Source organism: Chiloscyllium plagiosum, chromosome 15 (genome assembly GCF_004010195.1).
Source record: "Chiloscyllium plagiosum isolate BGI_BamShark_2017 chromosome 15, ASM401019v2, whole genome shotgun sequence".
NCBI classification, from domain to species: domain Eukaryota; kingdom Metazoa; phylum Chordata; class Chondrichthyes; order Orectolobiformes; family Hemiscylliidae; genus Chiloscyllium; species Chiloscyllium plagiosum.
Window position 1 is genome coordinate 57,107,978 of NC_057724.1, and position 17,042 is coordinate 57,125,019.

At 38.8% G+C, this 17,042-nt stretch overlaps 1 protein-coding gene across 3 annotated transcripts in view; it reads left to right on the top strand.

The window, feature by feature from the left end:
* chrdl2 (chordin-like 2) overlaps positions 1 to 15,344 on the top strand; it is a 63,175-nt gene extending 47,831 nt beyond the window's left edge. For all 3 annotated transcript variants that reach the window (XM_043704965.1, XM_043704964.1, XM_043704963.1), the window contains 3 exons: positions 868 to 1,050; positions 9,774 to 9,872; positions 14,688 to 15,344. In XM_043704965.1, the coding sequence (XP_043560900.1) occupies positions 868 to 1,050; positions 9,774 to 9,872; positions 14,688 to 14,818 (413 nt within the window). In that variant the 3' untranslated portion in view covers positions 14,819 to 15,344. The remainder of the gene's footprint in view (positions 1 to 867; positions 1,051 to 9,773; positions 9,873 to 14,687) is intronic.
* The last annotated feature ends 1,698 nt before the right edge of the window (positions 15,345 to 17,042 follow it).

The window sequence follows — 17,042 nt, forward strand, 5'->3', positions numbered from 1 at the left end:
ATGTAATAGCTAAATTTGCAGATGACCCAGAAATAGGTACTGAAACAAATTGTGAGGAAGATACAAAGAATCTAGAATGGGATATTGATAGATTCAGTGAGTAGGAAGAATATTGGCAAAAGGGATATAATGTGAGAAAATTTGAGGTTACCCACTTTGGCAAGAACAGAAAGTCTGAAGATGTAAATATAGGGAAGCCTTGCTGCATCTATACCAGGCACTACTGAGACTGCACTAATATACTGTGTGACGTTGTGGACTCCTTACATAAGGAATTGCATTAGAAGCGGTTCAGAAAAGATTCCCTAGTCTGACCTCTGGGACGCAGGAGTTATCTTCTGAGAACAAGCAGATCAGACTATACTCAACGGAGTTTAGAAAAATAAGTGGTGATGTTATTGAAAAGTATAAAACTCTGAGGGAAGATTTTGAGAGAATGTTTCATCCTCTGGAGGAATCTAGGACTAGGAAATATGGTTAAAGATAAGGGATATCCCATTTAAGAGGAGGATTTTTGTTTCTCAGTGCATAGTTAGTCTTTGGAATTCTCATCCACAGAGAGTACTGGAGGCTAGCTATTGAATGTGCTCAAGGCTAAGATAGTTAGATTTTTGATTGACATGGGAATTAGGTTATGGGCAATAGGCATGAAAGTCATGTTAAGCACAATCAGATCAGCACTGATTGTGGAGCAGTTTTGATGGATGGAATAGTCTATACTTGCTCATCTGATCTAACGTCATTTGGATAACGCTACTAATTTCAATCAAGTAGCATTTAGGATTTAGCTGTCAGATATTTTTCAGGGAAAATAAAACTAGGGCTGACAGCCAATGCTATAATTAAAGACACATTTTCATTCCACAGCACCAGAAGTACCAGACTTTTCACAAGATGGCAGTAAGGAAGTAGGATGCGATGAAGAGACTGTTCTCGTTTATGAATCACTCTTGACCCAGGAAACAGATTCTCAGAAAAACAGCAAGAAAATTGCTATAGAGATTGATAATCTTCCAGATGTAGAAATCCATGTCTGGCCTCTAGTAAAAGGTGAGTTTTATGCACCACAATGTTAATAATTGTTACTTGTGCTAAAATATTGCCTTCACTCTTATTCAATTCATTTTATCTAGTTATCTGCTTATTTACCCATCTGTCTGAAGCCACTGGATACGGCAAAGACTTTGGACTCCAAGAATATTCCAGTAATAGTACTTATGAGACGTACACCTGAACTTGCCACACCCCTAGCCAGGATATTCCAGTAAAGCTAGAACACTGGCATCAATTCAGTAATATAGGAAATCGCCAAGCTATGTCCTGTGATAAAAAGCAGGCCAGATCCAACCATGCAAATTACAGGCCTACTCTTGATTATCATTAAAGGGACATTTAAGTGGAAGGTGCCATAAATTTTGTGATCAAGCAACACCTTATCAGTAATAACCTTCTCCCTAATGCTCAGTTTAGGTTTTGCCAGGGTCATGACAGGCATTAGAGTCTTAGGTCATACTTGGACAAAAGAACTTAACTCCAGAGGTGAGGTGAGAATGACCACCCTTGACATTAACACCACATTTGACTGAGTGTAGCACCAGGAATTCCTAGCAAAACTAGAGTCAATGGTAATTAGGGGAAATTAATTATCACTGGTTGGAGTCATACCTGACAATAGGAAGATGTTTCTGGTTGTTGGAGATGGGTCATCTCAACTCCAGGACATCTCTGCAGGAGTTCCTCAGGGCAGTTTCTTAGGCCCAACTATCTTCATCTACTTTGTGAATGACCTTCTCTCCATCATAAAGTCAGAAGTGGAGATTTTTGCTGATGATTGCTCAATATTCAGCATCTTTCATTTCTTCTTAGATACTGAAGCAGTCCATGTGTAAATGCAGCAAGCCCTGGACAATATCTAGATTTGGGCTGACAAGTGACAAGTATCATTTGTTCCACGCTAAATCTCAAAGCCAGATGAAAGGTATCCCAGGCTGTTGGGTGAGCAGAAAATAGCAGGGCATTGGCATTAGCATTCAATCCCTCTCTGGCTGCAAGAGAGGTACTAGAGGGTTGAAGGACAGCCAATGTGCTATTGTTACTCATGAAGGGAGAAAGAGATAAACTAGGAGACTACAGGCCAGTCTGTTTAATCTCAGTGATAAAGAAACTATTGGAAACAATTCTGAGGGACAGAGTTAATCTGCACTTGGAAAGCCGGGATTAAGCTAGAATAAATAACATGATTTTGTTAAGGGGAGATATGTTTGACTAACTTGACAGAAATTTTCAGTGAGGTAACCAGATGTCTAGATCAGGGTAGTACATATACTGCAGTCTAATTACACTACAGCAAGTCTTTTGATAAGGCCCTGCATGGGAGATTGATAGCAATGGAAAGAGCTCATGGGAACCAAGAAAATTTGGAAAATTCTATACAAAATTTGCTAAGTGGCAGGAAGCAGGGAGTGATGGTTGAGGGATATTTTTGAAACTGGAAGCCTGTATCCAGTGGAGTCCCACAGGGATCAGTTTTTAGACCCTTGCTATTTGTGGTATATATAAATGATTTAGATATGAATGTAGGAGGGTTGATCGGTAGGTTCACAGATGATACAAAAATTGGGGGGGGGGTGTAAATTGGGTGGAGGATAGCCTTAGATTACAGGAGATTACAATAGGTTGGTAAAATAGGCTGATAGTGGTAAATGGAATTCATTCTCAATAAGTGTGAGGTGATGTACTTGGGCAGGGCAAACAAGGCAAGATGATCATGATGTCCCTTAGAGAGAGAAGACTGAGGGCGGGGAGGCATGATTGAGATGTATAAAATTAAGACGGGCATAGATGGGGGACAGGATGAAACTTTTCCCATTGGTGGAGGGACCAGGAGGCATAGACGTAAGGTAAGGGGTAGGAGGTTTCGAGTGGATGTGAGGGTGCTGGGTTTCTGGAATTCACTACCTGTAAAGATGATAAAGATATAAACCCTTATACCAGAGGTATTGAGATGTAAACTTGCAATCAAGCAACACCTTATCAGCAATAACTTTTTCCCTAATGCTCAGTTTGGGTTTTGCCAAGGCCATGTCAGGCATTAGAGTCTTAGTTCATACTTGGACAAAAGAACTTAACTCCAGAGGTGAGGTGAGAATGACCGCCCTTGACATTAACACCACATTTGACTGAGTGTAGCACCAGGAATTCCTAGCAAAACTAGAGTCAATGGTAATTAGGGGAAATTAATTATCACTGGTTGGAGTCATACCTTACAATAGGCATACAAAACTATGGGCCATTAGAATATTTAGGTGGTTAGTTTTGACTTGGGCAAACCTGATGTGCCATCAGCAAGTAACCCCTCTATCTCCCCAAAGTCTGTCCTTCATCTACAAGATATAAGTTAGGATTGTGATTGAATATTGCTCACTTACATGGAAGTGTGCAGCTCCAATAACACTCAAGAAGCTTGATACCATCCAGGACAAAGCAGCCTGTTTGATTGGCACCACATCCACAAAGATTGACTCCAAGTGGTGTCTAAATTTAGCAAATAAATTGGCTAAATATTACACGTGAGGCCTGATGGTAGTGGTTGGGGAGGGGGTGGAATAATAGCTTTTGAGGGACAAGAACAGGCTGGAAGATTTCGATAAAATGTAGAAGAACACTCCTCCTTCCCCTGGCCCCACAGAAGTCTCCTGATGAAGGGCTTTTGCCCAAAACGTCGATTTTCTTGCTCCTCAGATACTGCCTGGCCTACTGTGCTTTTCTAGCACCACTCTAATCTTGACAGAAAGCTGATCCAGGCAAGTGAATGAAAATGTATTGCTTTCAAAGGTAAATGCTCAGAGAATGCAAAGCACATGTCAGTACTATTTACCTGAGCATTACAAGGTTTAACTGGTAATGTTTAAGAGGATGGCAATAAGAAGCTTGGCTACCTTCATTATACAAAAAGTGAAATAGGCATAAAATGTACTTAGGGGTAAAAACAATGACTGCAGATGCTGGAAACCAGATTCTGGATTAGTGGTGCTGGAAGAGCACAGCAGTTCAGGCAGCATCCAAGGAGCTTCGAAAGTAACAGAGGTTAGCAAGCAATGTTCCATGGTTGGTGACAATTTATATTCATAACTTAATTTTTGGAATCAAAAGCACAATTTCTAAATCTGAAGATAACACCAGATTCAGGGTGGGATGCATTGTTAGCGGAAAACCAATGAAGTTTTACAAAAGTGTAAACAAATGTGAGCTTATATCTATTGGGAGAAATGAATAGGTTGAGTCTGTTTCCCTTGAAAATAGAAACCTGCTAGATGACCTTAAGGGAGGTCTTTGAAAATATGAATTGGATAGACACAAAAAGAATGTTTCCACTTAAAGGGAAGAGCAAAACTGAGGGGAGCTATCAACATACAATAATCATCAAGAAACCAAAAAGGAAATAGAATGTGGAGGTCACTACCACAGAGAGTGGTTAAAGCTCATGGTATAATGAATTTAAGGGGAATCTAGATAAATTGGTCAGAAGTAATAAAGAAGGAGAAACTTACAAGTAAAATCAATTGGCAAGAGCTTCTTTAAATATATAAAAAGAAAGAGAGAAGCCAAGGTGAACATAGGTCCCTTAGAGGATGAAGGTGGGGAAATAATAATGGGGAACCATGAAATGACTGAGGAGTAAAATGAATAATTTGCATCAGCAGTCACTTTAGAATACACTAATAACATTCCAAAATTAGTAAATATTCAAGGGACAAAAGGAGGGGAGGAAATAAATACAATAGCTATCACTGGAGAAAAAGTGCCAGGGAAACGAATGGGGTGAAAGACTGATACAGTCCTTGGACCTGATGGGATGCATCCTTGGATATTGAAGGAAGTAGCTAAAGAGATAGTGGATGCTCTGGTAGCAATCTTCCAGGGATCCATTGATACTAAAAGAGTCCCAGAGGACTTGAAATCTGCTGATGTACACCTTCATTTAAAAAGGGAAGGAGACAAAAAAAAAACAGATAATTTTAGATCAGTTAGCTTAATGTCCATTATTAGGAAAATGTTAGCGTTTATTTTATAGGATTTAATAATAGAGCATTTAGTATTTTATAATATGATCAAGCAAAATCAGCATGGTTTCATGAAGTGGAAATCATGCCTGACAAATTTGCTCAAATTCTTTGAGGTGTTAACAAGCAGAATAGATAAAGGGGTAGCAGTGGATGTCATATATTTGGAGTTTTAGAAGGTGTTTAGTAAGGGACCATACATTAGTCTACTTACTAAGATAAGTGCCTATAGTTTTAGAGGTAGTATGTTAGCATGGATTGAGAATTGGCTAATAGAAGACAGAAACTTGGGATACAACTATAAGACCATAGGAGCAAAAGTAAATCATTCAGTCCTGCTGAAATAGACATATTTTTAAATCAGTAAGGAATCCAGGGTTATAGGCAAAAGGGAGGAAAATGGAATTGAGGATTGTCAGATCACCCATGATCTCATTGAATGGTGGAGCAGACTCAATGGACTCAACAGGCTGCATCTACTCCTGTGTCTTATGGTCCTATGGACTTATAAGAAGATGGAAAATGGATAAGTTGGATGAGTGAAGAGAGGAGGAGCTTGGAGTGAGCATAAGTGCCAGCATGGACTGGTTGGGATTTTTTACAGGTTTCTGCGCTGTAATCCACTACCAAAATATAAAGGTTTGTTTGTTGCTTGAATTTGACAATTTGCTAACTTCCTGCTGGCCATTTCTTGAGCCTTTTAGCATCTGCAACTCCAGCTGTCCTCCAAAAAAAACCTTACTTGCTGTCACCTAACAGTTCCTCCAAGAAATAAACTGACAATCTGGAACAAAGTCACATTTTTCCTCAATATTTTGTTGGCTAAATGTTAACGAGGTCTGAATTTAAAAGGGATTTGGGAAACTTGAATGATTTGTTGGTCAGGCTCCATTGAGGTAGAAGCTTAGAAAAATAGGAGCAAGAGTAGGCCATTCAGCCCTTTGAGCCTGCTCACCCATTCTGTATTATCATGGCCGATCATCTGACTTCGTACTCTTTTCCCATTTCTGACCAGTATTGTTTGATTCCTATATATATCGCCTCCGTGAAAATGTTTTTTCTCCTCCATTTAATGTTTTGACCTCAATCACTTTCAATGGCAGAGGATTCCACAGGCTCACCACTCTGAGTGAAGAAATTTCTCCTCATCTCAGCCCTAAATGGCTTACCTCATACCCTGAGACAGTAGCCCTGGTACTGGATTCCCCAGTCATGGGAACATCCTTCCTGAGTTTACCCTGTTTAGTCATGTTAGAATTTTTTTCACTTCTGTGAGATCCTCCCTCACTCTTCTGAATATAGTCCTAACCAAAACAGTCACTCTTCATTGGTCAGAGCTGCCATCTCAGGTATTAGCCTGGTAAACCTCCATTGCACTCCCTCCATAGCCAGAACACCCTTTCTTCGATAAGGAAACCAAAACTGTACATAGTACTCCAAGTGTGGTCTCACCAAGGCCCTGTAGAATTGCAGCAAAATATCCCTGCTCCACGTTTGAATCTTCTTGCTATGAAAGCCAACATACCATTTGCCTTCTTCACTCCCTGTTGCACCTGTGTGCTTACTTTCAATGACTGGTATAGCATGCAGCTAATGGTCTTCCTGTTTGGCATCCAACTCAATTTCTTTACTCAATAACAGTGAAATACTCAGAGGTGAACAGATCATAATATCATTAAAAAAGTAAAGAATGATCAGACAGTTTGTGTCAGGAAAAGATACATTAGAGGCTAGATATTGTCAGGTGACAAGTATACAAGAACATTTCTTGTCAAGTTTCCCTTTTTTATAATTCCAAAACAACTTGCCATCATTTGAGCTTTATACAGAGTTATTGATTAACAAAGCAGATAAATCTGATATCAACAAATGAACTGAGATTCCTGTAGATAGCTCCAGATCATGAAAGAGACATTGCAGTTTAATGTGGGACTATCAAAGATTAAAATTGGCAGTTCCTGGAATAAAATGCATCTTTGAAAAATTGAAGGAATAAAATGTTGCTATTGTATTGTAGAGAATGGAAGATGAAGTGATTCAATTGTTGCTGTGGGGAAATTAGAGGTTGTGACCACTGGAATTGTGAGTTTGGAAGAAAATTGGTGAATATAGATTGAAAGTATCGACTAAAGATTGATAATCAGAGGAATCATCAACAAAGAAAAGATACATAATAGGAGAGAAAATAGAGAATGGATGGTAGAAGATATACCTCTCCCAGCCCCAGTAGTAAAACAAAAAGATGCAGAGGAACTACAGTAAGAGTGATCTAAGAATGTTTTTCATGAATATAAACATTGATATATGACTATATGATGGTTACATACCTAATACTGAAGAGCCAAAACCTTTCAAATATAGCCATTTGTTAATACTGAATTTGAGTATTACTGAAAAAAAGCATAATATGTTAAAGTTTTTCATTTTGCTGTCATCAAGACAATTCATAGGAATACAAATGTAAAAGGGAACAATCAGTTTATTCTATATGAGAATAGCATATTGATGTTTGACCTGCCTCTCAACATTTAACAAAGCCTTCCGTCATATACACATTGTTTTCAAAAAACCTTCAGTCATAAAACCTACTCAAAGATTTGAAGTTCTCTCAAGTTTTAGGTTTGTTATAAAAATAAACAAACTTCCCTTCAGTAATGACATCAAAGGTAGCTAGTCCTTCAGCAGCTTCTTTAATCTCGAGGGTGTGGTGCTGGAAAAGCACAGCAGGTCAGGCAGCATCCAAGGAGCAGGAAAACTGATGTTTCGGGCAAAAGCCCTTCATCAGGAATTTCAACTCTAATCTCCAGCATTTGCAGTCCTCACTTACACCTAGCTTCCTTAATCGGTTAATCCAAATGTGAATTCAGCCAACTCTTGTTGATATGAAACCTCTTGTAGTTTTTCGAATTCCAGCTAAGCATTCATAGTGAATACAGCTGTAATAAATGGTTTTGGGAATTGTCAACAATAAACTGTAATGAAACCACAGGAACAGATGGTCAAGATTAAGTTGTAACCAGATAGTTTGACAAGTGAAATAGTCCGACAGCCATTGTTTTAAAATCTGGTTCATAGCTTCTGCCTGAATTTCCCTTTAATTTGTAAAGATCTAGGGATTTAAATAACTTTAGAGCCTTGCATCAAAGAGTTTCATGACCACTCCATAAATTTATGACTTCCATACTGTTGGTTAAATTCCTTGAAATAGTGACAACTTTCGCTGTTTGAACTCAGCATTAAATTCTGCTGAGTTTACCTGCCTTGCTAAGCCTGGTTTTTGTTTGTGTGATTCTCTACTTGCTCACTTCCTACTGCTGGTGAAAATGAACCTGTTTGAAATGATCGGGACTTATGTATCCAGCCACTTGTAAAGGTCTCCGGAGTGTAGTGTCAGATTGGCAATGGTCTTCCAAATTATACTTCCACCTTTCACACCAAAATGCACTGAAAACCATTTTAGGTTGACTTGAGAATTGTTAAACTTAACATGGCATTTTGCACTTGTGAGATAAAAAGACATTAGTAGTTTAAGTTCAGACTATGTATGAAAATATGTAATCCTGAAGATTCCTCGCAGTGATATGCAACTGTTTTATTCCTGTAATTATAGCCAGACTATAAGAACCAGCGGATTGTACCAGCCAGAGAGAGTAATGCAATGCTCTTAGTCCAACAAGTATGCACTCAAATTATTTTTATGACCTCCTGAACAGCATCTCTGCAAAGAAAAGTGTTTGAAACGAACTCTTTCAACATACATAAATTTTCTTTTATAGTCTTGTTAAACCTTGGTAGTGAAAGATGGTGACATGCAATAAAGATATCATTCCACATTGTACCACCCTTTGGATAAGTTGCTAAATTAGTCATGTTAGTGGCAAACCTTGACATGTATCCTTAAAATAGATTTTTATCACTGTAATCAGGCTTAGTTAAGACTGTTTGATTCTGTACAATTTCCAATTTGCTTGAAATAGAACAGAAGATTACCTTCTGTTTTATTAGCCTTTAATGCAAAGTGCAAATTGAGAGCTGTTGTAGCTATGTTATACACCTTCTGCATTAACGATTTGTAAAACATGTCACCAAATGTGTAATCAAAGCACTCTGCTACAGAATGGAGTATTTATTTACATTGTTCCACAAGAGTTAATTTTGCATTAGAATGTACATGTGTTTCTCAGGAATTGAGCTTTACATTTGTTGAATGATGTATTTTATAACTGGAACTCAATGATTTCTAGTTCCACAGTTGAATCGGAGTATATGGTGGATTTGAGTAGGTTTGTGATTCAAAGGCTCAGTCATGTACCCAAATTCTACCTTGGCATCTCATAGAAATTGAGTTCAGTTAAGAATCTGGAATTGAAAGCTGGGCTTAGTGATGGGAATCATGACGCTACCATTGATTATTGTAAGAAAATACATGCTGTTCATGAATGTCCTTAAGGAAGGAAATCTGCCATTCCTTCCCAATCTCGCCTTTGTGTGACTCAAGATCTAACAGCAATATAGTTGAGTTTTTACTGTACTCTAAGATTCTGTAGGAAGCCAGTCAGCTCAAGGACAAGATGGATTGACCGCAAATCTAACATACATCCCTAGAAATTATAAAAATAAATCAAAAGCAATTTTGAAAAGTAGATTTGTTTTACATATTAACTCAGAAGTTAGAATCTTTAATATAGCATTCATTGTTTTCCATGGCAGGTGTTCTACACCATTTTCACGTGGAAAAAATATCAAGAAGAGACTTTGAAAAACAAGTTAACCTTGGATCTTTTAAACCACTCACACGGACTACTCAGAGTAAGTAATAACAGCTCAGGGCCTGCAATACACAACAACAATGGAATAAATAAATTATTTTCCTGCACGTGTCACACAAGAGAAGCAAAGTGGGATTGTGAAAAGAGACTGGCAGCTAATGTTAAAGGCAAAGTATTCTATAGAATCATAGAGATATACAGCATGGAAACAGACCCTTCAGTCCAACTCGTCCATGCCGACCAGATATCCTAAATAAATCTCGTCCCATTTGCCAACATATCACTTTAAACCCTTCCTATTCATATACCCATCCAGCCTTTTAAATGTTGCAATTGTATCAGCCTCCACAACTTCCACTGGCAGCTCATTCCATACAAGCACCACCCTCTGCATGAAAGATTTGCCCATTAGATCCCTTTTAAATCTTATCATTCTCACCTTAAACCTAGTTTTGGATTCCCGCACTCTGGTGAAAAGACCTTGTCTATTTACCCTATCCATGCCCATATGATTTTATTAACCTCTATAAGGTCACCCCTCAGCCCCCGATGCTCAAGAGTATACAGCCCCAGTCTATTCAGCCTCTCCTTATAACTAAAACCCTCCAAGCCTGGCAATATCCTTGTAAATCTTTTCTTGTAGACAGAGATATAATGGTAAAAGGAGAGTAAAACTGATTAAGGACCAAATGGGGATTTAAATATGTTGTCATGAAGCTTGGCTTAGGTATTAAATAAATATTTTGTATTTGTCTTTACCAAGGAAGTGGATGCTACTCAGGCCTTGGTGATAGAGGAAGAACTTCAGTCACCGAAGGGTTCAAAATTGATAAGGAGGTGGTCTTGGATAAGCTGTTGATGCTTAAGTTGACAAGGCCAGATGAGCTATGTCCAAGGATATTGAAGGAAGTGTGAAAATTGTGGAGGCACAGCCATAATTTTGAAATGTTTATCACAATCATGTGTTGGGAGATGGGCCCGTTCTGGAGGACTGGAGAATTGCAAACATTGTGTTGCTATTCAAAAAAGGGCAGAATGGTAAGGCTAGAAATTACAGACCACTAACTTTGGAAGTGGAAAATCTTCCAGAAACAATAATATAGGGTAAAATTAATGGACAACTGTGGAATAATTAAAAAGAACCATCATGGATTTCTTAAAGGAAAGCTTGTTTAACCAACTTTCTTGGGTTTTTGAAGAGACAACAAAGAGTGTTGATGAGGGGGAATGCTGTTGACAGCATGTACATGAAAATGCAAAATGCATTTGGTACAGTGCCACACAACAGATTTGTGCCAAAGTTAGAAGTCATGGAATAAAAGTTATGGTAGCAACCTGGTGCAAAATTCGCTGAATGATAGGAAACAGAAACTAGTGGTTAATGAATATTTTTCATTCTTAGTAGAGTTAGCCATGCGATTAGAATTAAGACCCTTGATTTACCAATGGTTTACTTTTGGTGTACAGGGGCAAAATTCAAAGATTTTGGATGATATACAACATGGAAGCATTGTAAACTGTGAGGAGAACAGTGTAAAATTCAAAAGGAGCAGGCACTTAGATGAAATTCAATAGGTAAAAGTGTGAGATAAGATATTTTGGTAGCAAGAACATTGAAATACATTAAAAGAAAAGATACTATAAAGGTCATGCTGGAGCCAGATCTGGGTTTATAATGGCATAAGTCATTAAAGATAGCAGGTTAGATGGAGAGCAATTAGAAAAAGCATACAGTATCCTAAGTTTAAGTGTAAGAGCAAAGAGCTTAAGCTGAACTTTTTTAAGATACCAATTAGACCTCAGCTAATGTATTTTGTACAGTTCAGCAAAGATATGAACACATTGGAGACAGTGCAGAAGAGGTTGACAAGAATAATTTCAAGAATGACAAATTTGAGTTATGAGGAATGATTGGAAAAGTTGGGACTGTTTATCTTGGAGAGGAGAAAGGTAAGAGGAGATTTGGCAGAAGTCTTCAAAACCAATAGGGGTCAGAGTGGATAGGGCATATCTGTATCCACTCAAACCAGCTGAGAATGAGACAGCATACATTTAAAGTGAGTTGCAAATAAGGAAATATTATATGAGGAAATATGAGGTGAGGAAATACTTTTTCATACAGCGAGCAGGTAAGGTCTGAAGGTGTTGCATGCAAGTATAGCGGAGGCAGGTTCAATTGAGGGATTCAAAAGGGTATTGGATGATTATTTGAATAGAAACAATGTAATACAAAAAAAATGCAGAATGGCACTAAATCATGATGCTCATTCAGGGAGCAGGTACAGACACAATGGACGAAATGGCCTACTTCTGAATCATAATAATTCTATGGTACTATTGTGACAGGATTATGTTTTTTGATTTCCCAACACAGTCATCCGTATGGCTGTTCGTGAGTTGTCCATTTGTTTCTACAGTGTGATATATGAATGTGTATTGTGGACTGTAAACAATTCTGGAAAATCATATTAGGTTCTTGCATTCATTAACAAAAAAGTTGGACTCCATTATGTTGGCTTTCAAAAAAAGTGGTGGAGGGATCACTTTCCCTCCAACTCTTCATCTAAGTAATGAAGGTGGACTGTAAATTGCTGAAGTCCAGCACTGCCTGCCAACTAGAAACTGCTCTGTTTATGCCCACTGTCTATAGCTAATCCTCTATCTATGCTAATGTACAACCATCTCCATACATCCTGACCTTGCCTATTAAAAGATGCTGCAGCATCTTATTGAATGCCTTTTGGAATTCCTGATATACTACATCTACTTATTTGTTCTCCTTAATCTAACTTATTAGATGTGGACAAAAGAACTGAGGGCATTGTTACTAAGTTTGCAGATGACACAAAGATCACTCCAGGGACAGGTAGTGTTGATAAAAAGGGGAGGCTACAAAGGACTTGGACAGGCTGGAGAGTGGGCAAAGAAGTAGTAGATAGAATACAATGTGAGAAAGCATGAGGCTGTACATTTTGGTAGGAAGAATAGAGGTGTTGACTATATTTTAAAATGGGGAAAGGAGATTCCCAAGCATTTTCCGAACAATTGATATAGGGCTAGTTGGCCTGTAGTTCTCTATTTCCCTTCTCTCTTGAAAATGAATCTTTCAGTGTTGCTGTGGCAAACTGGCACTCCTCTCTCAAAAACATATGGGTGGATCTACAGCAAATGGACTGCCATGGTTCAAGAAGGCAACTCACCACGACCTTCTCATGAGCAACTAGGAATGGCCAAAAATTTCTGGCTTAGTCAGCAACGCCCACATCCCATAAATCAATAAAATATTGCCAACTTCCAATCTGATAAGAACATTCCCAAACCTAGGAATTTTGAAAAATCATAGCTAGTGGATTCACTATCACTGCAGCTCTATCTTTTACATACATGTAGCCCTTTGTGTCCAGGGATTTGTCAGTATTTAGCCCCTTCATTTCCTTCAAACTGTTTGACTCTATGCCAATTGCCACATGATTCAGATAACAATCCAGAGATTATGAAACAAACACAGAAATTGTTGGGAGCATCTATGGAGAGAAAACAGAGTTAGTGTTTTGGATCCAATGATGCTTCTTCAGAACTAATGGTACCTAGGAGGAGGTGATATATTTGATGAAGACTTAGGGTGGGACAGGATGGTAAAGGAGTAAGTGATAGGTGGGGACAGATCCCAGAGGGAAAGAAAGGCAGTTAGGCAGACAAAGGAACAGATATTGATAAGCCACGTGGAAAGAAAGGCTGATAATGAAGACCAAAAGTAGGTGAAATTAGATTGTCTGCGCTGAAAGCAGCGCATGAGATGACAGGACCTACGGTAGGAAACAAACATGGAATAGGGTATTGACGCCCTAAATTTATTGAACTCAGTGTTGAGTCCTGAAGGCTGCAGAGTCCCCAAGCAGAAAATGAGATATTGTTCTTTGAGCTTACACTGTATCTTGCTGGAGCAGTGTGACAGGCTCGAGACAGAAATGTTGACCCAGGAATTTAATGGTGTGTTGAAGTGGCAGGCAACTGGAAGCTCAGGGTGGTGTTTGCAGATAGAATGCAGGTGTTCAGCAAAGTGATTGCCCAGTCTGCATTCTGTCTTACCCAATGTAGAGAAAACCACAATATGAACAGCTCCAGAGATTATGCTTGATGTTCTCCAATTTAATTTGCATCCTAACTCCTCAATTTCTCTGAATACATTATGAATTGTATTGATATTTGGCTTTCTGCTTGGGTCACAATTAGATCTTCCTCTTGCCACTGAAAACTCCTCTCCAACTGAAAGGAGATCTCATGGCATTGGACAGGCCACACAATCTTTGAAGTTTCTAGCTATGGCTGAGAGTCTGAGAACAGACTGTTATCAGCAAAGAACTGCATCAATTCAACCTGACTACAATACCCCCATCACTATCATATTCCTCTTTATTGCACCCACTTGAATGACGTTCTACATCGTGGTCCATGGCAAGTCTGTTTATCCTTCTAGCAGTCCTTCTCCTTGTCCACATATGTAGCAGAATTCTTGTACTTCTCAAACAATGTCAGGGCTAAGGCTACACCATCACTACATGCTGGTTTCCCATAGTGCCTGACTTCCAATCACCTCTCCTGTTCCAGACCGTTGACCACCTCTAAAGTTTTGCCTCATTTAATGGGCCTGTGTCTCCTGGAACACATAATCCTCCCTCTTCCTGATGCCTTGTAATATCCGTAACTTAGACTGTAGCTTAGCAACTCAGAGCTAAAGTTATGCAAATTTCAGGCATTCATTGTAGATGTAATTGTCTGAGACTGCAGTGTATATTCACTGAATGTTGCAGGAAAATACTGCATGTTATTCATTCCTCAAACACATATTTTCTAGGTCGATGGAAAATTTTTAAAGAGGGAGAAGCTCGAATCAGCCAGTTTTGTATGGACCAAGAGTGCAAAACAGAGTTGGAAGACTTGCTTAAGGTTTTACAGCTGAACAAGCCAGAAAAGGAGCACTGCTGAAGTGGGGAAGCTCGCGAGGTGGGGGGATAGTGTTGTCTGTGGTGAGGTACCATAATGTTAGAAGGGAAAATTCAGTTCATTGAAAACTGGTCTGTAGCTGGACTGCAGTGGGACTCTGGTGATGATTGAGAGCACCCCAAAACCAAAATGTATACAACAGAAAAATGAATAAAGAAAAATCACTGTGTTAGCTTTCTTTATTACAAGGAAGAGAGAGAAAAAAAAGTGCCTTCAGAGGCAATAAAGAATGGAGAGTGGTCCTAATGTGTATTTATTTGTATTATAAAACACTATTGAAATTACTTACATGATCTTAATTCTTAGGATGCAATTAGTCTGTCAATGTGTGAATAATATTCAAGTCACACATAATGCATACTTTGGTTTTATGTAAAATTTCTTTCTTCATCATATAAATCTGCGGAATATGTTGACATTACCCTTGAAGGTATTTGTACTTTATTTATGTACTGACAGTTCATTTTTCTTGAAACTAATAAAGTATAGCCAGTTGTATAACATTTTATTCCTTTGTCATCTATTTTCTAATGTCTATGGATTAACGGGAAACTGAATTTATCTTTATCTCCACACAATTATATATAAATGTCTCATGCATTCTTTTTTGTATCATTTTTAAAGCCAAAGCAGAAACAACCTGTAATGGATACTTAAAGATACATTCTGTTCCCAGGTCACCAATAATGTGTATCTTAGCACTTACGATGAAAGAATGAAGCTGTTCTTAGTACTGTTACTGTTCCCACAACTACATGCAATTCAGTGATGGTAGGGCTCATTAACAGCGCTATCAAGCAACTTACTTCGTACTAATCTGCTCACCGATTCTGTTTGGCCACTCACCTCAAGACCTCATTATAACCTTTGTTCAAGAATGGACAAAAGAGCTGAACTTCAGAAGTAAGCTGACTGTTGCTTTTAATATCAAGGCTGCATTTTACCGAATCTGAAATCAAGGGGCCCTCGCACAACTAGAGTGCTAAATTGCCCTGTTGCAACTATGGATGTGTAGGTTAGGTGGATTAGACATGGGAAATAGAGGGTTACGGTGATAGGGTAAGGGGCTGGGACTGGGTGGCATGCTATTCAGAGGGTCAGTGCAGACTCGATTGTCGAATGGCCTACTTCCGCACTATAGGGTTCTCTGATTCTAGAATCAATGAAAATCACAGCTGGTGGGATTCACACCTACCACAAAGGAAGATGGTTATGGTTGTTGAAGATCAGTCAGATTGGCTCCAGGACATCACTTCAGGTGTTCCTTAAGGCTTCAGAACACATCCATTGGTAAATTCTTAAACCAACAAACAGAAATTCAAGTGTTCCTGCCTGCAGTATGAGGCAAAGAGTTGACTGCTAGAGTAAAGCAAAAATGTTAGATATGATGCTGACAAGATCTTTAAGGGCAGCAGATCAACCATTACAATGTGAATTTGTAGATCAATAGCTAATATTTTGCCTAAGGGGGGAAAATAGCGAACTATATGTAACAATGCTCGAGAGCTTAAAATAGTTTGATGGAGATGAATAATGAACTGTATATTAAGTTACGGCTTTCCCATCACCAAATCACTGTGACCTTTTCTTCAAGCATTAAATGCCACCAGTAAAAACACCTGTGTTTACATGCAAAACCTATTATGGGCACTGCAAACTATCAAAAGTGATGGTGAGGGTAGGGCAAAAGGGAAGGAGCTAAATCAAAATGGAGTTGGAGGGAAACTAAAGCACTACATACCCTTTGGTACACACCTCCCTCTAAAGGCATTGAGAGCATTTATGGATACTGCCTCCTCCCTCTACAAGGACATCCAGGCATGAACATTGCCACAGAAAAGGGGCAGACATTCAGTAGATTTACCCCCTCCATAGCCCGCTGTCTGGACCTGTTTATTTCCAGTTTGGCCAGGCCCAGGTGCAGACTCACAAGGAAGTCATCTGATCTGCCCATGTCCCAGTTGTCCAAAGATCAGGAGTGTCGGGTTGAAGTGCAACCAAATACACAATAAAAAAATGTTTCAAATAACTGAAAAGGGGTGCAATTGCCTACAACCAACATAAACATGTTTCACAGATTCCATAGCATTATAAAGTACACAGCTGGATTGGGAGTCCATAAACTGCTGGCATCTGGGAGGGTCTACTTTATTTTTGGTTTTATATACTCCAAAGTACTATCATGCACAAGCAAATGACTTTCCCA